The sequence below is a fragment of the Bombus flavifrons genome, chromosome 17 (assembly GCF_040668555.2).
Source record: "Bombus flavifrons isolate JBK064 chromosome 17, iyBomFlav1_principal, whole genome shotgun sequence".
NCBI classification, from domain to species: domain Eukaryota; kingdom Metazoa; phylum Arthropoda; class Insecta; order Hymenoptera; family Apidae; genus Bombus; species Bombus flavifrons.
In genome coordinates this window covers 5,816,829-5,841,152 of record NC_138458.1, presented here as the reverse complement: position 1 = coordinate 5,841,152, position 24,324 = coordinate 5,816,829, and the positions used below count along the sequence as shown (strand labels likewise).

The window sequence follows — 24,324 nt, the reverse complement described above, 5'->3', positions numbered from 1 at the left end:
TACTAAATACACATTTTCAAATGGAGGTTACATGAAAAGATGGTCTTTAAGTTATGATTTATGTACATACATATGTAGAATGTATATATACATTATCTGAAACAAATATTTGAAAGAAAATAAAAGCACGTCAGTGAAATGTACAAAATGTATTAGTGGTAAAAGTTAATTCTATAATGAAAAATTTAATAGAAACAATAAATGGATAGATAAAAGAGTATAAATTTTCTTATTCATAATGCGTTCAATATTTTCTGTCATTTTTATATATCAAAACAATAAGTTTTGGCAAGTGAATTGACAGGTTACATGCTTAATTTGCAGTTTATATACTATTTTCACTAACTCATATGCAACATAATTTGTTGCTAATTTGAGAGAGTAATATTTCATTCAATTAAAAAATATCAATAAAATGTTGCATGAAATATTAATGTCATTATGGGGATGTTCAACCAATGCTTTGCAAATATTGGAATCAGATGTAATTATAATATAATATTTATTGATATTGTAATTTATTTTGAATTATATATACAGTTTATTTGTGTTTTTTAAATGTGCTGTTTTCAGACTGTAGATCTTGAAAAATATTTGCATCCTGGTGAACGTGTATTACTTAAAGAAATATTGGATGTAGTTGAACAATGCAATATTATTAGGAATTTCATTCAAGAATATACCACATCTGATGACTTAAATTCTACTCAAAGTATTACAATTTAGCAATTAGAAAATTTATCTCATTATATATTAATTTATAAATCATTAATTCTTAAATATAAATGGTAGATTTACAAGATGTTCCTCGTGGTTTATACTTACAAGCTCTTTGTGAAGGAATAGATCAATCTTTGGAACCATTTCGTAAGGAGATTGTTGATTTAGAAGATGTAGTTCTTCATGATAGTTATACTCCATTGTCACTAATACTTTGTCGTATCCAAAAATATATTTGTCTATTTTCTGTTTTAAATTCTATCATAAGAGAGGTAAATAAAGGTTATTAGTATAAAATAATATAATATAATATCATATAAAATGATATATAACACACTTAAATAAAAAATTAATTCTTTTAATTTATTCCAGATTCGCACACAAAAAATTCATGGCTGTAAACTATTGCAATGTTTGCATCAAAATATGTATACTGGTATTCCTGATGTTAGATCTGCAATAGAAAAGTAAGTATTATATTACATTATTTTGTTTTCTACTATTTTACATATTTACTTTTGCCAATTACTTTATTTCATTTAGAATGTCTCACTGTGTGCATACAGTTTTTTATAAACATTTAACTAGCTGGCTTTTATATGGCCATATAGAAGATATGTACAATGAATTTTTTATTCAAAAAATATCTGAGAGGGAAAACAGTTTGATATTAGTAGACAATAAGGATAATTTTGATAAAATAAATACAAAATTTACTGGAGATATGTGGAATTATGACGTTCAAATTGATCTACTTCCCTCTTACATAAGACCATCTTTAGCAACTAAAATCTTAACTATAGGGCAAACTATTATAATGTTTGGAAATGACCCAAGACAGAAAAAAGGTAATTTATATTTAAAAAATTTTAAATTGCTTGAAACATGGAATGAAACCACTAACTTGTTTACCTATTAACAGATTTTGCTATAGTTGATCAAACTGAAACTTCTATATGGGGAGAAAAAGAATATGAATATTTTCTTAAACTTCAAAATTTACAAAAAAGACATATTTTTAATATTGTTGAATTTGAACGCACAATCGATGAATTGAAACAATGTATAACAGAACTTTTATGGCGAGTTGCTGTTGAAGAAGCACACCTTGTGCAACAACTTAAATTAGTAAAAGATTTCTTTCTTATGGGACGTGGAGACTTGTTTCTTGAGTTTATTAGACTTACGGCTCATATATTAAATAAATCTCCAACACAGCATACCTCTAGGGATATTAATTTAGCTTTCCAAATGGCCTTAAGGAAAATGCATTTAAATGATGAAAATGCCATGGATAGTTTTAATTTTATAGTTCCAGTTCCACCACATGAAAATGAAGATATTGAGGTAGAAGGTACAGAATTTACTGAAAAGGAACGTGAAGATCCAATTGGTAAGATATTTTCTTATTTAATGATATATTTTTTAAGTGGACAAATCTTCCGATAATATAGTATTGATATTATTATAGAAAGACGTGGGTGGGGTATGATTACTTTAAAGTACAAAGTCATATGGCCATTACATTTATTATTTAATCCATCAGCTTTAAATGATTACAATACATTATTCAAATTTTTGCTAAGGGTTAAAAAAACACAAATTGATTTATGGAACCTTTGGAGTGAGCATATGTATTATAAAAACATGTAAGATATGATTCTAATATTTTATACATAAGCAATCTGATTTTTATTAAATATTAATAGTTTTCATTATTACAGTGATATTGGTGTAATTCAACTAAGAAATAATTTAATTTTCATTATTGATAATTTACAATATTACTTACAAGTTGATGTATTAGAAAGTCAATATACTATAATGGAAACAAATATGAAAAATACCCGAAATTTTGAAGATGTACAAAAAGCACACTGTATTTTCTTGGCTAATGTTATGTCACAAACATTTTTATTAGGGAGTTCAACAGAAAGAAAAAATCCTGTACGTTATATTTTAATTTAAATAATTTTTGAATTTTTATCTATCAATTCATTTGATAAATATTTTTGATAGGTCAACAAATTAATAAAACTCTTATTGCGACTTTGTGATGACTTTATCTTACAAGCATCTATGTGGGAAGTAGGTAATTTGCTTTTAACAGAACAAGAAGAGCTTAAAACATTATCTGATACTCTTGATAGTTTAATGGGTTGGTTAACCAAAACATTGAATAGAGTACGTGCACAACCAAGTGGAGAGCATTTAGCTCAATTATTGTTGAGATTGGATTTCAATAGATGGTTCAGTAAAAAAATGTAAAGAAGATTTATTTGAGTATCAGTAAATAATGGAGAAACATATGATGTATCTATGGTATTTTGTTTTAAAATTATTCTTTGCATAAATCTATCTATTATGTATATATTGAACTTTTTTTTTTTTTTACTTAAAGTACTAGTCCTTTTTTGACAGTGAAAAGTACAATTATGCAAAACTCCAATTTTGAGCTTAATTTAATAGGAATATATTAGAAAAGAAAAAATAATATCTTTAAATGAATGTAACACATAACAAGTATTGAAATAAATTTTTCATTCATTTGTTTATTGAAAATAAATTATTTATTGAAAATAAATTATGATAATTAAATATATTAAAAGTGAATAATTTAACTTAAACTTCAGCCAAACTATTGAGTACATTCAGTGATACCAATGGAAGGATAAATAATTGTAATTCTCATAGAGGAAATTAAAAATTTTATATTTTTATTCTCATTTACCATATTGTTGACTAAGTGTACACATAGATGAAAATTCATCATGAAAAATATATACAGATATGCTTATGATAAGAATAACAATATTAATGATTTTATTTGAATTGAAGATATTCACATTTGTACATAGCCTACATCTCATGTACCCAAGTCAGTTGTGGATATACATATAAATGTATTTACAAATTTAAATACTTTTTTTTGCAACTTTTATAAATAATACCATATCTGGAAAATAATTTTATTATTGTATAAATTCTTATCATATTTCATACAAGTACATTATAAATGTATTTCATAAAAATTAATAACTAAAATAATAAAATTATGCTATGATATTTCAATATTATGAATACTATAGCATAAATAGAGTTACATTATGCACTAATACTTACTGAAAAATACAACTAAAACAAATGCTATCATCACCCACATCCAGCACCGCCAATATGATTGTGTTTGTTCTTGCAGTTTTAGTGATTCTGTTTTTAATTTACTTGTATTAACATCAGTTAATTTATCAGATTTTTCAAGTAAACCAATATCTTTTTTTATAATGGCATTTGCTGCTAAAGCATGCTCTTTTATGCTACTAGTCATGGAAAGCATATTCTCAGCAATTTTTTCTTGAATATTTCTATTATATTTTAAAATTGCACCTAAATCATCATCATGCATGTTTGTACTAGTTAATCTTTGTCTTATACCATCTTCTAATGTTCCCAGAAAAAAAAGATGATTATTATATTCGTAAATTATCTTTTTTATAAATAGTGATATTGATATACCTTTATCACTATGGAATAATTCAGCACGCAATTCTCTATTATATTTTGCTGAAGTTTTTTGATGTATCTGGGTTGTTATATTTGGACCTATTGAATCATTAAACGTTGTAGAACTTTTTGGTAACATTTGTACAGCTGCAACTCTATCTACTGGACTTGTAAGTTTAGTTGTATTTACTAATCCCTTCAGGAAATCTATTCGTTTAATGTAACCCATCATGGTATCCTTAGATGGTTTACTGAAAAAGTATTAAATTTTAATAATTTTATAATAATTTCAAGTACATTAAGTTGTCATGTTGCTCATATGGCGCACATTGCTTAAAATTGAAATTTTTGTTAATAAATATATATTTTTATTAAAAAATAAAATAGAATTGTACCGTGGTAATGTTTGTAATTGTTTGATCATATCATCCAAAGCAAGGATGTACTGAAATGATTGATACATTTGTTTTGAATAAATTACATTAATTTTAAATAATTAATCATTTTTTAAATTATTTTTTAACCTTTTCGAGCTTCCAATCCTTATGAGGATCATCTTTTGCCATGAATTCACATCTTGTTAAAAGTCGCCTGATATCAATTTCTTCTCTAGACATTTGATTCATTTCTGGTAATTAATAAACAGTTATAAAAGAAATTCATAAATAAGTACTATATATAAACATATAACGTTTTTCCAAGTTAATCCTTTTTACTTCGAGATTAAAGATTACATATGTAAAATGTATACAGAAAACAGAAGTAACCACAAACTGATACAAAAGCACCATACATTATGTATCTATGTCATTTGCACACTGTTTTACACGTTTACAAAATCCTCCTAGAAACATCTATCAAATTATTTATTAAATTAAGGTATTATGCATTGAGAATAATGTTTAGTAGTTCGTAAATTTTTAATCGTCGGTTTTTTAAAATATTACAGTACACCTGGCTACACGTATTATTTCGAAAGTAATTAATACACTATTAACACAATATGTACATATTCTTTGTTATCATTTTTAAATATGCCGCTACAAATTCATAACTAGACGATAACAATTTATTGTGAATGAAACGGTACATAATGCATTTTTTGATCCTACCGCAACTAACTGACTTCATCAGTAGACGCCTTTATAATAACATAATTGTTAATTTGTTCTATGTATATTACATATTACAGGTGTGAGAATTCTATACTAAGGCGTGCGGAATGTGTAGTAAAGATAAATTAGAAAGTTTATAATATACGAATATAGATAGGTACTTTGAGAAATACGATAGTCACAGATAGCGATTGACGTTGGCATACGGCATACATCACTTGGGGGGCCGATCCCAGTACATTTCTCGGTAGATTGACAGAATCGCTAAGATGGCTGATATAAAAGAATCTCCGCCGCTATTTGATACTAATGAGGTGAAAGTTGATGATTTAGACGACGACGATGAAGATATTTTTGCATCAGCAGTACAGGTAGTTTTTATATTGTTTTCAGACATGTGCGTAAAAATTTCACAACCTATGTATTAGGTTCACAAGTTTATTTCTATTGTATTAAATGTAATATTTGTAATTTGTTACTAAAATATAATAAGATCGTTTGTAATAATTTGAAACATTTCTTGTAAAATAAAATTTAATATTGTTTAAACATAGGATCAAAGTCAATTAGAAGATTCACCTCCTTACAACGGAGTATCAACTATTCAAACAGAATTACCAAAGTTAACTTTACGAGATGCACCAGAAGAAAATTCATTTTCATCGGTATCAAGTCCTGCACCAGGACCATTAAGTTCACCTTTGGGACCAATGAGTACTGACATAGGTGATCTCCATGATGTTCCCATAAACGATAATACAGATGTACTTTCAACAAATGTTATACAGACTCAGTCACCTGATGTGGTATATTTTAGATTATTAAATGTTAATAACAACAAGTTAAAAAGTATATGTTATAGTTTATATTTTACAGGTATCGACAGATTCTTCTGATGTTTTCTTAAAAATTACTGTAACTTCTCCTCAAAAAATAGGAGATGGAATGGGTGCTTATGTTGCTTACAAAGTTGAGACAGAAACAAATATGCCAATATTTAGAAAGAGAAACTTCAGTGTTATTAGACGCTTCAGTGATTTTCTTGGCCTTCATGACAAATTAACAGATAAATATCTTAGAAATGGCAGAATAATTCCTCCTGCTCCAGAGAAGAGTGTTATTGGTATTGATAGATATTTTGAAGTCATATTATTTTTATCATACTATTCAGTAAAATAAATGAAATAATTATGTGATTAGGGACAACTAAGATTAAAATGTCCGGTGACAAGAATCAAGAACAAAATTCCAGTTCTACAGAATTTATTGAAAAACGCAGAGCAGCACTTGAAAGATATTTGAATAGAACTGCAGCTCATCCAGTGCTTAGTGTTGATCCTGATTTTAGAGAATTTTTAGAAGCTGGTAAATCGTAGTATAAAATAAAATAACTTTTTAAATGCAATCATACTTATAACTGTGTATATCTTAAACAGATATGGAATTACCTAAAGCTACTAATACATCTGCACTTAGTGGTAAAGGAGTAATGAGGCTGTTTAACAAAGTTGGAGAAACTGTTAACAAGATAACATATAAAATGGATGAAACTGATAAAGTAAAATTAAAAAATGTTTAATAACTTATATTTGCAATATATATAATATATATATATATATATATTATAAAATATTTCGTATCATTTATTTGATTAATTATATCGAAAATTTTTAATAATTAAATTTATAAAACATATTCGTGTTAAGCAGTATTTTTCATTTTTCTTATTTTTCAGTGGTTTGAAGAGAAGACATCACAAATTGATTCTCTTGATGTTCAACTGCGTGCATTACATTCTGCTGTTGATACCTTAACTAATCAGAGAAGAGAATTAGCAACATGTACTGGTGCAACAGCAAGATCCATTGCAGTTCTTGGTCATGGTGAACCAGGAGCATCTCTTGGAAGGGCATTAGCTCAGTTAGCTGAGACATTGGAAAAAGTAGAAGCGATCAGAAGAGCGCAAAGTAATAGCGATCTGTATCAGTTTGGAGAAATGTTAAGAGATTATGTTGCACTGATTGGAGCAATAAAGGTTAGTAATCTATTTACATATAAATGTTGCGCATTCCAACATTTTAAACATTTTAAAATATTGTCAATTTTAGGATGTATTTCATGAAAGAGTAAAGGTTTTTCAAAATTGGCAACATGCTCAAATGATGTTAAATAAAAAAAGGGAACAGAAAGCACGATTAGAACAATCTGGAAGAACTGACAAAACGAGTCAAGCTGCTACTGAAGTAATAGAATGGGAAGCAAAAGTTGATAGAGGGCAAGAAGAATTTGACAATATTTCGAAGATAATTAAAAAAGAAGTTGAACGATTTGAATTAGTGAGAGTGGAAGACTTTAAGAAACAATTAACAGAATATTTGGAAACCATGTTACAATACCAAAACCAACTTATTAAATATTGGGAAAGCTTTTTGCCTGAAGCACGAGCAGTGGCATGAACATTCCTGAAGTAATATTGAAACTTTTTCTTATTATAAGGAAAAGCAAAATCTATAAATGAAAAGTTTCGTGCAATTTTTTAAAGCAAACTTTTAATGAATGATAAATAACGTTTTATGAAAAACGTACATTTATCGATTTGCGGTACAATAATAATGTTTGCATAATAATGAAAGAATTATCATCTTATGGCAATATTTGGAAAATTCATAAACAATAATTTCGAAATACTGCCAATAATGCTTTTATACATGGAAAAGCAACAAAAAAAACGTGGCATATTTCATTCAAATTCTTTTATGTCGATTATTCCTGAGTATCATGCGTTTACAGTCTTCTTACTATTAGTTTATATTAGAGATATAAAGCGCATAATACTGTTTGTTAAGAAATGTTATATGATAATAAAAATCGATTAAGATTGTATAAATAGAGAACATTAAATATCTATTTGTTAAAACAAAGATTTTTCACATTATTTTCAGGATAGTATATAGGCATTCCAATAAAATTTTTATTAAATTTAATATAATTATAATATATATACTTTGATAAGTGTGGGATAAAGATATCATATTTTTCTATATGTTAAAAAGTTAACTATAAATTGCAATAAAATTAAATCGTTAAATAATATCTATCCCTATTTTATTTATTAAAAACATTTCATTAATATTTAATAATAAATATTTTTTTGACCATACGTAAAACACATTTAGAAGACTACAGAGAACGAGAGAACTTATCAAATGCTGTTTTTATAAAGTTGGCCAACTTGTTTTAGTATGCAAAATTGGTATAGTGTCACGAATGTGTTAACTCTTTCGTATGTCGTACAGTGCGTTAGTGATCATGAATTAAATTAGGTTATCAATTATTCATTGTGGTTAATTGTCATTGACAATTAACAAAATTCATGCATGAATATTGTTCTCGTTTGTACGAGTGTTTTGCATACGTGGCAGAGGTTGCCACCAATCAGAAAACGGGAGTTTTGATAGGCGTGGCTTCGAACACGTACACTTGCCTGTGCCTTCGGCAGCCATAATCTTGAGAAGTCGTGTGTGAATTCTTGTCGTGATTCTCTGTAGACAAACAGAGTTCGTTGTTCATTTTACATTCCTCAGTAGGAACGATCTACTGAATTTTCGGTGAGCAGTGTAAGTTTAGTGAGTTTATTAGTTCTATTGTTTTAACGAAATATTAGTACAATATAAATCATCTTGCCGGTTCTACCCGATTCGTGGTTTAACATTGAGGAACTTGACTCATCTTCAATGATTATGTCGTCGACCTGCTTGTCACCCATATGTCATGTTTATCATACTTTTCTCCAAAATTTTCATCTAACAAATAATCCCATTATAAAACACTTTACATATACGCACATGCACGCATCGAATATACACTTACGTATACGCGCACCCGCACAATATATATATGCATATATGTATATACAATTATATATTATATATATATATATGTGTATATACACAATATCATTTATTTTTTTACTCTATATTATTACGTGCCATAAAATGATACATATATTTTACGGAAAAGTATATTTAATATAAATATAGAATTAGATTTTTTACTAATTTATAGAGTTAGTAATGGAAATCTTTTTTATTGAATTAAAGAATACGTGTGTTTAAATATATTACATGTATCATGTACAAAGTACTATTGTACATATCAATAGTACTCAAAGAAAGTTAACTAGAAGATAATATTTCAAATAAACTATGATAAGATTGTGTAATATTATGCAAGAAATCAAGAATACTTTAGTTAACTGCTTATAGTTAATCTTTTCTTATTATGTACAAATTAATTAATGAAATCTTAAATTATTATTATATAAATTGATTATTATCATATAAGTACTTTACTATTACAGGTAGAAATATATAAAATGGATGTCCAAACAGGATTGGTATATGTAGCAGTAGTAGTCATTTCTGCAGCAGTTATTGTTTTAGTATCAATGTTTGGCATAAAAGAAAAATCTTATGAAGAAGCAATAGCAGAACAGAGAAAACTTCCTGATGATCTTTTGTTAAGTATGTATAATTCTATCATAATATGATATAAAGATGTCAAACAAATAATTTGGTTTGTCAATTATTGAAAAAGGGATTTGTAGTGCCTTATTGATTAAATGAATTATATTAAACATGTTTTAATATTATTATGAATAATTCTTGGCACTTAACTTAAATTATTATATTAGAAGTTAGTATGAAACATTTTTATAAATAAATATGGTAATAGTTGTATTAATATTCATTTTAGATAAAAAAGATAAAAGTAAAGAAAAGAAACATAAAAATAAGGCAGGAAAGAAAGTAAAAGAAAAGAAAGAAGAAAAGGAGGAAAAGGAAGATAAAGAAGAGAAACCAGAGCATGTACAATTTGAGGAAAATCCACAAATTTTACCATTAGAGCCATTACTTCGTGTAAGTACATTTATTAAATATATGATTACCTTTCTTCAAACTTTCAGTTGATCTAAATAACTTTTGTAGAAATATTTGTTTAACTTATGCACAGAATGTCCTGCAACATCGGAGAACTGCTCATCGGATTCTGCTGTTTATATACTTTTTTTATAGTTTTCATATGCAGGATCCACTATCAAAGCGATTCTCCAATGTTGTGTGAGACCTTGTATTTACATTATTTGTTCAAAAAATAAGTAAAACTATCAGAACCAGTTAAAATTGTTTACTTAAAAATACATTTGACATTATATTTGTTAATAAAATAAGTTAAATAATTATTAAATTATTAATTTTCTAAGAAACTTCAATTAGAATAATTGTATTGTTTATCTTTTTTTGTCTGATAAGATATAAAAATTGATCTATCTTTTAAAAAAATGTATTGTTCAATGTTAATTGAAGTATATAACAAATATAGTTTAACAAGATTGAAGTTCGTTTCTCTAATTTTTAAATATTTATTATATATTTATGCGTGAATCGTCATGCATATTTATAAAATAAAGATATACACATGCGCTTTTTTATTCTTGAGTTTTCATACATTTCATGCATGAAATATGGTATGCTTACATATTGTATGTCACACTTACATATATGTCATTTAAGGTCTTTCTATTCATGATGTATCATATTTCTGGCTAGGTGTCATCCAAACCATAAGGACTAATTATAATATTTTAATGTAACTGTTCAATAACATGCAACATCTTTTTACATTTGTACATCACTTTATCTGAACTAATGCATTTATGTTTTACATGGTTTAAGATAACAATCTTATTTAATCAGTGAAATTTTGTAAAAAACACCCAAAAAATGTAGTTTGTCTCTTTCTATTATCTTCCATCTTAGTTTTTTAATTACTATAGTAATTTTTTTAAATGTACTAATGTGAAATAACTGCACACTCCTATATCAATGTAAAAAATCCAGTTAATAATGTTTTCCCTCTAAAGTCAAATAAATCATATATACATTATATTAAAATGGACATTTGCTCTTTTAAAGAGATAATTTCAATTTTTTTGGAAAAAATTTGTATAAAATTAAATTTATTTAATTAGCGTATGGAGAAATAAAGTTTTGTAATAAAAAAACAATTTACAAGCAAGTTGTAGTATTTTAAAAACAAATGATTAGTGTTTGTTATACATATAGTAATATGCATTTTTAAAAATATGTTTACATAATTAAAATTTTCTACATAGCAACTTTGTTCTAATTTTATAATTTTTTAATTCTTTATAAATGTATGTAATATAATTAAAATTATGCCATGGTAAGTTAATTTAAATTGTAATGTTGAATATGTAATGAAATATCTTATCTTATATTAAAATAACCTCACGAAACATTTAATATATTTAAAAACTGAAAAGTACAATAAGAATTTATGAATTTTTATATAGATTTACATTAGAAATTAAATAAAATACTAATATAACATGAGACAAGTTATTTAAAGCAAAAGTTTGTTTTTTTTTTGTATATTGCTCATTGATAAACAGTTCTAGGACCTCAAGATTAATTTCTATAAATAACTGTTCCATACTTGATAATATCTTATTTTTATTGCTACTTTATCATGTAGATGAAAATTAAGAGAAATAATAAAAAGATATAAAATCCAATTGAATAAAAAATACTCTTTTAATGATACATTTATATTTTTTAATTATTCATTTCTAGAAATTTGAAAATGCTATTATTGAATAACTAATATTTTCACAATTATATTAAAATTTAGTAGTGGTGAAGAGTATTAACTGTTTTTTCATATTAATATCTTTCTTTTTAAATTGTGAATGATGCAGTGGCTTTATCAATTTCAGGTATATATGTTTGGCAAGAAATCAAAATAAGTACAATTTCAAGGTGAAAAATGCATCTATAATATTTATATATAAGTAAACTAAAAGATACTACTATTTTTTTTGTAAAAAATATTTTATCTATTGATAAAAACCATAATGATTAAAAAAACTATAAATTTTTAGCTCCTTTATATATACATATATACACAATAACTAACCAATATAAATAATTCTATATGTCCATTTTGATATAATGTAAAATAATATTATATACCTGTTATTATAAAAGTGAAAGTGCATTGCCTTCACTACTTTTAATTAGTTCAATACATGGGAAACATTTTATATATACATTGAAATCATAGGAGGGTAGCAAAGGAAGTAAGAAGAAAGGCAAGCATGAAAAGGTAAAGCCAATTCTTGTAAATAAAGATGAGCCATTGGTTATTGTGACTGAATTAAGTCCTTCACAACCCCTCTCAACAGAGGTTAATCATTTTGACCTCATTCAACCAAAGGACGACCTCGAACTCATTCGGAGTCATAGTGTGAGTGAACTGCTTTTGGTAGAATATTTTATCTCATATGTGTTCCATTCATGTTTTCATATTTTGCATAACTTGCTGCTTCTTTAACACTAAAGCTATATATAATGCTTCTTTTGTATTGTTAAAGCATTTTTCAAATTTACCTACGCCTTCAGATTTTAAACTAATTTTAGTTTGATAAATTAATAATATTAAAAAAATTTTAATAAAAAGAGTTTTCATAAATTGAGTTTAAACATAAACTTTTAAGTTGATATTATACACGATATAATTGTTTATTAACATTTTCGCTACAATATCAAGTTATTCTAATTATTTATTTTTTTCTTGTTGTGTGTTCTGTATGTATGTTTTTTTATGAAATTTTATTAACACATGATTTAATACAAAATTAACTATTATATCTTTAATCTTTAGAATTGTCCCATACACAAGTTTAAATACATATCCTAGTATATTTTAATATGGTTTGTTCAACAGAAAGAAAATTTACAACAAATTGGTCAGTCTGAATCAATTATAAATAAATCTCCAAAGGAAACTCCAACAAAAGTAAAGAAGAATGTGAAAGATTCAGTGAAAAAGAAGGATGACAATATTAAGGAAGAGAAAAAAGAAACAATTAATAATACCAATACATCAGCAATAGCTAATAAAGATTCTGTAAAAGAAATTAAAGAACAAAAAGAAACTCCAGTTAGAGATGTAAAAGAAATTATAAAAGAAACTGTAATTTCTACTCAATCATCAAATAAAGAATCGAAAAAAGCAAAGAAAAAGAATGATATTCTAGCACAAATTGGTAAGTTAATATATTAGTTAATTCAATTTCTATATTAATTTCTTTAAATGAATTTAAAAAATCTATATATGTGTTTTACTTTAATGTCTTTTCATTAATTTTTATAATTTATTTTTTATTTAATATATTTATATTGCATAAAACAAAATTATATATACATATATACAGCCATATTTCTTTTAGTATGATGTTTAATATTTCTTAAATTAAAGATGATTAATTAAGCTTATGTTATCAACTGAATAAAGTGATTCCATATATTAAACTATCTTATCAAGACATTTTTATTATCAAGTGCTTATGATATATATATATATATATCTTTTTTCATTTTTGACTCCTTTTTTACTTTAGGTGGAGATAAGGATGCTGTCAATGTATCTTTATTAATGCCTTTAGTTCAGAAAGCTGAACTTAGCCGTTCTGAAATACAAATTCTTATTGACCAACTTTTAAATAAACAAATGGATAATCCTTCAGAACATTCAGAATGGACAGAAGGTCGCGCAGATCCAGTTATTAAATTAAAAAAGCAACTTGCAGAAAAGGAAAAAGCTTTAGCCGATGAACATGAAGCAAATATTGCATTTCAAAATAAATTGAAAGAGTTACGTGCTGAGTTGAATTCTGAAAGGTCTAGATTATCAGCTAATGTAAGACAATTAGAAGAAGCATTGAATGCTAAAGTTACAGAAACTCAAACTCTACATACACGAATGCAACATATCTTGGAAAGTCATGCTGCTGAAAAACAAGGATTTACTAGACAAATTGAACAATTGCAAACTAAAGTAAATGAAAATGCTGCAATTATTCACAAGATGCAAGAGGATCAAGGACAAACTCAAGGTCATATGCAACAAGAGTTGATTGCACAACGTAAACAAATGGAAGTACAATTTGCACAAATGCGTGATAATGAAAATGCATTAAAAGCACAATTAGCTCAAAAACATGTAGAAGTACAAGAATTACAAAGTGAGTTACAAGCAACTTGTGAGAGTAGCACTGCTGAAATAGAAATGTTACGGCAACAATTAGGACTTATGCAAGGTCAATTGATGCATTCAGAAGGACAATTACAACATTTCAAGGAAGCTGGAGATAGACTGCAAGATGTTGCTAGGCAGCTTGAGGTAAGAAAAAATTGATACAAGCCTTTAAAAGGCTTAATATGTCAATTTTTTCAAATAGATAATTAAAAAAATTCCAGAAGGAAAGATCATAGATGTGGGTTGTTATTTGTACAATAAGCTTCTTCCCTCTCCTCATTTTTTGTTGATAAAAACAAAGATAAATAATAATTTTTACATTATACAAAGCGTTAATAAATTGCTAATAAAATATTTATATTTATTTGTTTAGGATTCCCATCGTGCACATGCTGATTTAGAGCACAGACTAAAAAGCGCTCATCGTCATGAACAGGAACTTCAAAAACAAGTGAATTCATTGCAAAGTGAATTAAATTCTGTAAAAACAGAAGCTAATGATGCTTCAGCATTAAAAACAGAATTGAATAAAGCTCAGTCTGAATTAGTGAAATTAAAATCTGAGCTGTCAGTATCAATGAATGAAGTGAAATATGAGGCAGCTGAAATTACAGCTCTTAAAGTGACACTTGTTGACAGAGAGGAGGAACTGAAAGTATTTCAAGAAAAGCTTATTAACAAAGACAAGGATCTAGAAACATGTAAAGAAGAACTTAACAATGTACGAACTGAATTAAAGCAGTCAACAGAAAATATAACACAGTTGGAAACACAGTTAGAGTCAGTACAGAAGAATTTAGATACTGTACAAGACGAACTTAACAAGACAACAAAAAGTCTAGAAATAGCACAAGGCGACGTTAATACTAATCAATCGAACATGGAGAAATTAGAGGAACAGTTAAAGCAGTCCCAAAATGAATTAGAAGAAACCCGTGCCGAACTCAAAGCTATAAATGAAACAACAAATGAAATGAACGTGTTAAAGGCAGAGATAAGTAGGTTACAGAAACGTGATCAGCGATCAAGTGAAACTCAGTTACAGATTACACGACTGCAGGAAGAAAATGATAAACTTTCTATACAGGTATCATTTATTTAAATATCAACATAAATGTAAATTATATTTCGTTGAAAATATACAGATTATTTTTTTTTCAGCTCACAAATCTCGCAGATTTGCAAAAGCAACTTAAGCAATTACAAGAAGAAAATGAATCACTGGCTTCTCAATTAGCAGCAACTACTGAACGTCCAGCTGCAGAAGGCCGTGAAAATGGAATTGATGATAATGTTCAAAAGAATGTACAACTTGTAGAACAAACCAATTTGTATGTATAAGTCTATTTTAAAACACTTAATTTAGTATATTTTGATTCCTGATGATCAATGTTTCCTATATTAATTATATCTTAAAGGCTGGCCCAAAAGGAGAGTCAATTAAATGCTTTAAGAACTGAATTAACACATAAAGAAGTGGAACTGAATCAATTAAATACTCAGATTGATGCATTACGAAGTGATGTAAACAATCAACGTACTCTTGCTGCCCATTTAAATAATGAATTGGAAGCACAAAGGTCCAAAAATAATGTAAGTTATAATATGTATAGATAATCTTTTTCCAGTATATTTATTTAAGATATATATACATGTATATACATGTGTGTATATATATGTTAATACTACCAACACGTAAGTGGTTAAATTGTTATATAAATATGCAGTTAAATTTTTATATAAAAATATTTTTTTATATTTATGTATTTTTGCAATCAATTTTTATTGCTTCCATCACTTTGCCAACCTTCTCTTAATTTTGAAATTTCAAAAGAATTCTTTAAATATATTTGTCAGTCGTTTATATGAAATATCTATCTCAAAGTTTTACACTGATCTTCATTTCTTTATGGTTGGAACAGGAATTACGTGTAAAAAACTGGAAAGTGATGGAAGCTCTTTCCGCCGCCGAATTGCGTGCTAAATCTAATAATGGGAAAAACTTTGATGTAAGTCCCCATTTTACCTATCTTAATCTTTATTCTTTTCTTTCTAAATTTAGAACTGATCTGTTTGTTTTTAATATTTTATATATGTATAATTGAATAAATTATAATCTCTCACCTACGCTCTCGCCCCTTTTCCCCTCCACACTCTCTCTAAAATATGAATATTATACATGTATATTCATTCATTTGTTCTCTTTAATAAAATAGATCAAATTTAAATGAATAACAATTAATTTTTAGGAAATTACACAAAAAGTAAAAGCAGAAGAAGAAAAGTTAACAAAGGCTTTATTAGAAAGGATATTCCCAGAAATAAAAGTATCTGAAAAATCACATGAGCTGTGGCTCAAAGTTTTTGAAGAAAAGGTGAATACAGTTTTTACTGAATTGAAGAAAAAGAATACTACTGATAATCATTCAGAATTAGAAAAACAAAATAAAAATTTACAAGATATGGTTTCGCATTACAAACAAATTATTGACGATACAGTAAGTTTCTATTGTATTTGTAATATGTTCTTGTTAAATTTTTACTTTGATTATATTTATCAAAAATGTATTTACAGGAAGGTATGCTTAATAAGCTGCAAAGTCATGTAGAATCAGAGGAAACAAGGTGGGAGTCACAGCTTCGACAGAAAGAAAGTGAGGTAGCAGGTCTTAGAATTGAATTGAATGAACTCATGAGTAAATTAAATATAAATGAAAAGGTAAGCTCTGTAAAAATATAAAAATGCATTTATCTTTAATATTTTGAAATGTAAGTAAATAATTTCATATGTTTGTAGTTACAAGATAAGGTAGTAGAATTGGAAACCAGACTAAAAGAAGCTGAATCTTTTAAAGAACAAGCTAATGCTGAATTATTGACACATAGATCCACACCAAAATCGGTTTTGAGTGAAGTAGATACTCATGATTTAGGTACATTAGAAAAGCTTCAAGAGGTAAATCAATAAAGAAATAAATTATTACTTGGATATGCTGAATAATATGTCATAAAGCTATTGTTACATTAATTATAGGAAAAGGCACGATTGTCAGAAGAACTTCAAATAGAATGTAACAAAAGAGCAGCGGTAGATGCAGAATTGGATAAATTACGATGTGTAGTTACACAACTTCATCAAAAAATGTCACAACTTAAGGTATTATATATGTAATGTATATGCATATGTATATGAACAACCTGAATGTTACATATTTTTGAAATCAAATTATAAAATATTGAAATTAATTATAAAGTACTATATATTTTTAAATTGTAAATATTATCAAGGATTTCTGTTAATTTTAGAGTGAAGTTTATGGAGGTTGTAGCAGTTCAGAACAGCCAATATTAAATGGACCGCCAGCTTCTGAATGTTCTAATTCCGAGGTTAGTATACATTGATTTTAAATGTTTCTTAAGTGTCATAATTAATTTTTGTCCAGTGCCTTTTGTATAAAAAAGTTAAAAAGCTTATGTTATAGCTGTAATGACAAATATTATGGCTATAATGCGAAAATGTGAAAAACTACATAATGCTGCAAAATTCTGACGTGATGTATCAATTATAATTAATTTGTGAAATTAATTACTAACAACAGACCTTTTGTGTTTTGCTGTTATTGTACTATATGTAATGATTATATGGTAACAATTTATATATAGATATTATTTTGTAAAAGTCAATTAAATACATAACCGTTTCAGTGGAAAGTAAACATTTTTTATTATGAAGTTTTCTTCAATTGAAACATGGAATTTACTTGATATAATATGATTCTAATGATTGGGGTTAGGTTGTCTTTTACAAAGTATTATCTACGAAAAATTCGTTGTTTATTAGATACGTAATATAGGCAATCAAATTGATAAATTAATGGGGAATACATAACATTGTATTGAATATAGTTAAATCATATTAAATTTTATTTTATTAATACTAGCAGCAAGAGAAAAAGCCCAAATATATATATAATTGACCTTTGAATTTGGCTGCTAAATTTTACAAATTCAACAAACTCAAATGTGGTATTATTGCCTGCACATATTAATTTAATTCATATATACACATAATTTCATTTAATATATTATACATATTAAACTCATATATACCAATTATTCAATGATACCACAATTTATACCTATATAATACTTTTGTGCATTTAATGAAATTTCGATATTATACGATCGCTAACAACAACGATTAATTTGCTAATGTTGCTTATTAGCAACTACTATTACTATTTTATAGATATTTTGTGTATAGTTTTGTATTTAGAAAAATGATATCAAAAATTTACATTTTTGATTTAATACAAACATGAAATTGTTTTCGGAAAAGAAAATATTACTTCGTCAACCTATAATTACATAGTTCTTATAGAAAAAGAGTTATACATTTATAAATAATACATACATTTTACTACATTTATTCATGTGCCAAAAATGTAAATTTTTTTCAATAGTATAAAAAGATATCTGCTTTCGAATTCCATCATTTTTCTAAATGCAAAGAAATTTTATGGATCATATATTATTTTGAAATAATATAAGAAAAATATGTGAATTATTCTAATAAAATATAAAAAGTTGAAGTTTTTATCAAACAGATATGTATCAGCAATTTGATTGTTGTGTATCATTTGATGTTTGAACCATCTCTATTAACAGAACGACAATTTTGAAAATTTTTCTTTGCTTGATATATTAAAAAATTTGATAAATTGTCGTCACCTAATGTAATGTGTGGTGAGTTAAATAATTATATATCTGAAATGCAGCTCCCACTAGCAACACAGACTCTGATAGCTGCATTAGAAAATATTCTTCTCAAGAATACAGAGTTCGCAAATTGTTCCATAACCAAGCCTATCAATTTGGTTCAGTCTCAACAAGAAATTGACAACAGCCCCCTTACTACAAAATACTCCTCCAAATCTTGTCATATGACAGATCACAACACACAGGCTAGCTGGAATCCATTGATGGGCCAGCAGCATAAAAAGCACAAGAAAAAAAGGAAGGTAAACTCCAAAACTGTGAAAAGAGGAACAAATATTACTGGCTCTGTTACTGTATAGGTGCACTTCAGTTAGTTATTAAAATATGAAACATTTTTATTTGGGCTCAGTATTACAATGAATGTTATTTCAATTAGTATTATGTGTTTTATTAGTCCTAATTATTACATTCATTACAAACGCTTACTCTTTGCATTGTAATTGAATGTTCTATAATATTGCAATATAAATTACATAATATATAATTTTTAAACGTCTGCTGCAACATTTAGAAATAATCAATACTAGAAACAATTTTTTGATATTATATACATAAGATAATAACAATTCCTTGTGATAATCCTGAGACCTGTGTTATTATTTTATTATAATATTACAGAGTATTATTTGGTAGTCTATAATTTAAACAGTATTTTGTAGTAGATCTATTCTTCATGTATCTCAATAATTTCATTGTTACATACTTTATTGTGGCTGTTCATATAAGCATTAAGAGCAACCATTTACAAGTGATCTGTAGTTATACACAAAATGATGAATTTATATATACATATAAAATTGTGTTTTATAATCATACATATAAACACTTATTATATATTGGTTTTATGTATAGTAAAATAGTATTCTGCACAATTTATTAAGAGTTACTTAAATACGATTTATGTTTGATCAATGTATGTATATGTATATATATATATACACACACATATATATATATTGACTTTAAATTATTAATTTCGTATGATTTATAAATGAAAGATTAAAATAGCAGTACTAATGACAGTAAAACTTTATATTTTACTACACTTTTATGTAGTGGATTTGTTTATGAAATGTGTATAAACACATAATATCTATAATATTTAATAAGCTACGATATTCGTGATATATCTATCGAAAGTGTATGCTAGCAGCATTTTATATATCATATATGCATTTTGTTTTAGTTTATTTCGTTCTGAAAGGAGGAAATGCGAATAGCGTATGTATTGCAGCAAGCATCCTACCTAATTTTGTACAACAATGTTTTCTAAAAGTGAAAATAAATTATTTTTTAGGAAATTATCTATTATGAAATCATTTAGTATTGCAAAACAAGTTTCAAGAATCATTGGCAATTTTAGTTTGGAAAACTCGATGCAAACTGTAATAACATACTTGTCCCATTGTCCCAGTGTTTGTTTCATAGAAGATAAAAAAGTATTTAAGATTTGCTTAAAATAGCGGTTATTATTAAAACAGCAGCGATTCATCGTGACTCCACGATTAATAAGAACATTTGCTTTGACGTACGAAATCTCATGCTATAACGATGAATAACAATTTTGTTATTTTGATTGTTCTGACAGTCCACTAAGAAACCCATGGCAAAACGGCGCAGATTCGCAGGTATGCAAATCAAAGTATGAGATTCTGGAACTTTTCCTTCTTTTGAAAGGGTTGATGGTAGACTGCTATTAGCAGTTTATGCCAGGTCTTACTACAATAGTCTATTTAAAAATATTAATTTACGTTGCACCACACATTATTTTTTGTAGTATTAAATGTTATGTTCTTTTTTTAATGGGCACTATTTTATCATTTGCTTACAATTAGTAGCATTTCTACAACCAAGGAATAACAAACATAATTACTCAATAATTGAGTTATTTATAATATATTAGACAGGTTGATATTTTATAATATATTTAATATTATCTTTTTTTATTAAAAATTTATTGGTTATGCTTTTTGTTAATTTCTATAAAATATAATAGTCATAATTCAGATGTTAGAAAAAAAATCTTGAAATATCTAAGAATTGCAAATTTATTCTTATATTATTAGCTAGATATCTCTGGTTACACATAAATATTTAATTACATGTAACATAAGTAAAATTTTATCACATATTGTGTAATATCTTTTGTATTATACTTGTACATATTTCATTTGATAAATTCTCAAATTTCTTAAAGATATTTACGTTAGTGATTTTTTATTATTAGCTGTTTTAAGTTATGAGCTATCATAATGTGTGTGTCCCCTGAAATATGTTGCACAGTGTTTAGATCTCATTAGCTTTATACTTTACTTGATCATGCAGTTTGAATGTCTTGCATCTTGTCTGTCCCAATATGTTGTTAAGGGAGATCAATTTCATATATTTTTATTTCCAATTACATCAAATTTTACATATTATGAAACTCGTTACATTATAGTACAGTGTTATTTGTACTGATGTAAAATATAATCATGTGTCCATCAAATTATTTTAGAATATATCAATGCCGTATGGATAGTAAGGAAACTAATTGATTTGTCTAATATCAACTATTCACTTCTAGAAAGCGCAATATTTTTTATATAGATATAGAAAAGTTGTACAAAGACGAACAAAAGTTTATAACATTGCCGGTGCGGAAAGGAGCGATGCGAAGATGATGGGTATCAAAGAACATGCATAGCTACATGTGGATCAATTTTTATGAACACAAACACTGGGGTAAAGGGCACACTATAAAGAAATTTTATGTTTGCTCTATCAAATTGATTATGTGATTTTTCATTAATTTGAATCATAAATAGTTATTCATTATAGTTTTCCATCATTGTTATATTTTATTTTCATAATTTGCATCGCTTTTGCTCTTATATGTTTAATTAACTTTTTTTACAGATGGTAAACACATTATTGGACATAACATAGCATTTTTTTTTAGCAGCCACAATGTTTAGTAAGAAACATGCTTATATTAATAGATAACAAATACTATTAGTATTATTTTGCTATATAGTTAAGTTTATGCTGTTTGATTTAAATTTTGTAATATTAAATTAATGTAAGAAAATAATTTAAAAAATACTAATTTCTTTATTTTGAAATTTTTACTTTTTCTAAAAGTTCAAACAGCATGAATATTATTCAAGCTTTTTAAGTGATCCGTTTATATATTTTTTGCTTGCAGTAATATATATATATATATATATGTATTTGTGTAATCCTCACATGTGCAATTAATATTTTATTAGCTAACTAAGATATTTAATATTGCTTTTGTGTACGGTGATGGATTCTATTCAATACAATTTTAATATTGCGTGCTAATTTATTAGCATATGCTGTTAAGAAGGGTATGTGTAGTAATGTATAAAAATGTATCATATAAGTAACATATAAAATTAAAATATAAATAAGCACGCAAAAAGTAATTAGATATATTGTTTTAGTTTTTATTTCCAGTAGATATATTCTCACCTATCTATTCGTATTATATATACAATAAAATTAATAACATTGAAATCAATAATGAATCAGAAAAGTGAATTGGCTGTTTTGTATCTGCTGGAATAAATGTACAATTATTTTCAATTTTTATCTATATAAATTTTTTTTCAAGCATAGGATAATATGATAAACCTCTTAATGTATTTTTCAGGGTGGTTCAAGAAAAAAATAACTTTAAAGAACAAGCTGCGTTAACGCAGCACGACACCAGATAATTGATAAAGAAAATACACAAGAAATTACATATGCTCCAATACTACATAAACATCAATGGTAAATTTTGCTATTGAGAAGACTAATATCACGACGGAAATATGATGAATAATGTTTCTTATGGAAAGAATATATTATTTTATTATATGGAAAGAAATATAAATAATGAACTTTGTAGTTAGACACTAAGAAATGATGAAACTGCTGTTTGTCACAATTACACAATTAATAGATATAAAAAAAGCATAATTAAAAAATTATTAAAATCATGCATTGTAAATTACAGAACAATAGTAATTATTGTTTAAATATTATTTCTGTTACATAAAGCATGTTTATCAGGTTTGAAGCCTTCATAGTTTATTTAAAATTTATTATTCATAAAATCATTTATAGAATAAAATGTACGTACATATGTATAAATGTACGCCTAATGGAACGCACGAATTCTAATTTTGAGTAGGTAACACAAGTATTTTTACGTAATTTTTTTTAAATTAGTAACGAGCAATTAGCAGAGTCTTAGATTATTTTCATATTGTTAAAGAATTTGTATACAAAGCTGAGATCGTTAATGAATTGATGTGCAATAAATATGTTCGTGCTATCATTAGTATAAAAGTATATAGATGGAATTCAATACGTGGTTTCTTAAGGAAAATTCACGAACAAGTAATTAATTTCGTAAAATATGAGAAAAATTTAATAAATCAACTCTAATGAACTTATAAATCAGTAATTCAAAAATGTGTTCGAACAGGATGTTTTGAATATATTAAAATATAACGAAGTATACAAATTATATTAACAAATTTATGTTTTAAATAATTTGTAAGTACGAAATTTGGACAATGATATAGAGTAGACCGTATGTAAATGGGGCATTTAAAAGAGCGTTTGTTAATGTTTTTATGTGTTAGTTTATTTTACAAAACAATATAATTTTTATTATAATCTACGTTACAAGATATGAAATAGGTGATAATACTCTATTTATAATATATTAAACACTTGTTTCTTAAAGTATCATTGTTTCGTTTATTTACAAAATTGTATAAGGTTTAACACACATAGTACTTATTTATATTTTACATTTAGTAAAGTACGTAATAAGATTATTGTTTTATTTCACGTTACGCAATATACAAATTTCAATAATAATTTGTAATTATAGTGAACGATGTAAATTATTTATTCACATTTTATAACAATCCCAAGTTTCAGGGTAAAATACCTTCAATCAAATAATTTTAACCAAATACCTGCTATAATGGTTATTCAATATATTTCTTCAGTTTTTGATAATATCATAAAAAATGCAGTAATAGTATTTTTTTTAATGGTATTTAGTTTAAAGTACAAA

At 26.2% G+C, this 24,324-nt stretch overlaps 4 protein-coding genes across 9 annotated transcripts; 3 read left to right on the top strand and 1 right to left on the bottom strand.

Annotated features, from left to right (window-relative positions):
* Positions 1 to 63: 63 nt before the first annotated feature.
* On the top strand, positions 64 to 3,687 carry Grip75 (gamma-tubulin complex component 4). 2 transcript variants are annotated; one of them, XM_069130539.1, is made up of 10 exons: positions 64 to 217; positions 325 to 484; positions 574 to 712; positions 793 to 992; positions 1,093 to 1,187; positions 1,264 to 1,568; positions 1,643 to 2,113; positions 2,192 to 2,369; positions 2,445 to 2,667; positions 2,740 to 3,687. In XM_069130539.1, exons 2-10 carry the CDS (start codon positions 416 to 418, stop codon positions 2,986 to 2,988), a joined length of 1,929 nt encoding a protein of 642 aa, XP_068986640.1. In that variant the 5' UTR covers positions 64 to 217; positions 325 to 415; the 3' UTR covers positions 2,989 to 3,687. The 2 variants fall into 2 exon arrangements, with proteins under 2 accessions (XP_068986640.1, XP_068986639.1); XM_069130538.1 differs by having other exon boundaries at positions 305 to 484.
* Positions 3,414 to 5,477, bottom strand: Use1 (Vesicle transport protein Use1). 3 transcript variants are annotated; one of them, XM_069130541.1, is made up of 6 exons: positions 5,337 to 5,477; positions 4,749 to 4,852; positions 4,620 to 4,669; positions 4,237 to 4,475; positions 3,844 to 4,161; positions 3,414 to 3,676 (listed from the first exon to the last, which is right to left on the bottom strand). In XM_069130541.1, the coding sequence occupies exons 1-6, from the start codon at positions 5,353 to 5,355 to the stop codon at positions 3,636 to 3,638; spliced, it is 771 nt and encodes a 256-aa protein (XP_068986642.1). In that variant the 5' UTR covers positions 5,356 to 5,477; the 3' UTR covers positions 3,414 to 3,635. The 3 variants fall into 3 exon arrangements, with proteins under 3 accessions (XP_068986642.1, XP_068986643.1, XP_068986644.1); XM_069130542.1 differs by lacking the exon at positions 4,620 to 4,669; XM_069130543.1 differs by lacking the exons at positions 4,620 to 4,669; positions 5,337 to 5,477 and adding an exon at positions 5,315 to 5,330.
* A 93-nt stretch (positions 5,478 to 5,570) lies between these two features.
* Positions 5,571 to 8,260, top strand: Snx1 (sorting nexin 1). Its single transcript, XM_069130540.1, has 7 exons — positions 5,571 to 5,710; positions 5,894 to 6,145; positions 6,216 to 6,462; positions 6,540 to 6,704; positions 6,776 to 6,897; positions 7,075 to 7,374; positions 7,448 to 8,260. The coding sequence occupies exons 1-7, from the start codon at positions 5,609 to 5,611 to the stop codon at positions 7,793 to 7,795; spliced, it is 1,536 nt and encodes a 511-aa protein (XP_068986641.1). The 5' UTR covers positions 5,571 to 5,608; the 3' UTR covers positions 7,796 to 8,260.
* A 329-nt stretch (positions 8,261 to 8,589) lies between these two features.
* On the top strand, positions 8,590 to 23,987 carry LOC138188904 (kinectin). Of its 3 annotated transcripts, XR_011175744.1 has the most exons (19): positions 8,590 to 8,956; positions 9,700 to 9,862; positions 10,095 to 10,258; positions 12,486 to 12,668; positions 13,149 to 13,470; positions 13,825 to 14,606; positions 14,836 to 15,549; positions 15,624 to 15,793; positions 15,881 to 16,055; positions 16,385 to 16,471; positions 16,712 to 16,960; positions 17,038 to 17,181; positions 17,260 to 17,418; positions 17,497 to 17,619; positions 17,769 to 17,849; positions 19,241 to 19,483; positions 20,830 to 20,869; positions 21,831 to 21,965; positions 22,900 to 23,987. XR_011175744.1 is itself a non-coding variant. In XM_069131052.1 (18 exons), exons 2-18 carry the CDS (start codon positions 9,715 to 9,717, stop codon positions 22,941 to 22,943), a joined length of 3,828 nt encoding a protein of 1,275 aa, XP_068987153.1. In that variant the 5' UTR covers positions 8,591 to 8,956; positions 9,700 to 9,714; the 3' UTR covers positions 22,944 to 23,987. The 3 variants fall into 3 exon arrangements, 1 of the variants encoding a protein (XP_068987153.1); XM_069131052.1 differs by lacking the exon at positions 21,831 to 21,965 and having other exon boundaries at positions 8,591 to 8,956; XR_011175745.1 differs by lacking the exon at positions 16,385 to 16,471 and having other exon boundaries at positions 8,592 to 8,956.
* Positions 23,988 to 24,324: the final 337 nt, after the last annotated feature.

What these genes read in the sequence shown, in the direction of transcription:
- Grip75 (XM_069130539.1), top strand. Translation starts at nt 416, where the DNA reads ATGTTGCATGAAATATTAATGTCATTATGGGGATGTTCAACCAATGCT. An exon ending in TGACCCAAGACAGAAAAAAG is followed by an intron (nt 1,569 to 1,642) that starts GTAATTTATATT and finishes ACCTATTAACAG; the next exon opens with ATTTTGCTATAGTTGATCAA. An exon ending in CATATGTATTATAAAAACAT is followed by an intron (nt 2,370 to 2,444) that starts GTAAGATATGAT and finishes TCATTATTACAG; the next exon opens with TGATATTGGTGTAATTCAAC.
- Use1 (XM_069130541.1), bottom strand. An exon ending in AGGATTGGAAGCTCGAAAAG is followed by an intron (nt 4,670 to 4,748) that starts GTTAAAAAATAA and finishes CAATCATTTCAG; the next exon opens with TACATCCTTGCTTTGGATGA. An exon ending in ATTATTCCATAGTGATAAAG is followed by an intron (nt 4,162 to 4,236) that starts GTATATCAATAT and finishes TGGGAACATTAG; the next exon opens with AAGATGGTATAAGACAAAGA.
- Snx1 (XM_069130540.1), top strand. Translation starts at nt 5,609, where the DNA reads ATGGCTGATATAAAAGAATCTCCGCCGCTATTTGATACTAATGAGGTG. An exon ending in TCCAGAGAAGAGTGTTATTG is followed by an intron (nt 6,463 to 6,539) that starts GTATTGATAGAT and finishes TTATGTGATTAG; the next exon opens with GGACAACTAAGATTAAAATG. An exon ending in TAGAGAATTTTTAGAAGCTG is followed by an intron (nt 6,705 to 6,775) that starts GTAAATCGTAGT and finishes TATCTTAAACAG; the next exon opens with ATATGGAATTACCTAAAGCT.
- LOC138188904 (XM_069131052.1), top strand. Translation starts at nt 9,715, where the DNA reads ATGGATGTCCAAACAGGATTGGTATATGTAGCAGTAGTAGTCATTTCT. An exon ending in AAAAAATGTCACAACTTAAG is followed by an intron (nt 17,620 to 17,768) that starts GTATTATATATG and finishes TGTTAATTTTAG; the next exon opens with AGTGAAGTTTATGGAGGTTG. An exon ending in CTGAATGTTCTAATTCCGAG is followed by an intron (nt 17,850 to 19,240) that starts GTTAGTATACAT and finishes TCTGAAATGCAG; the next exon opens with CTCCCACTAGCAACACAGAC.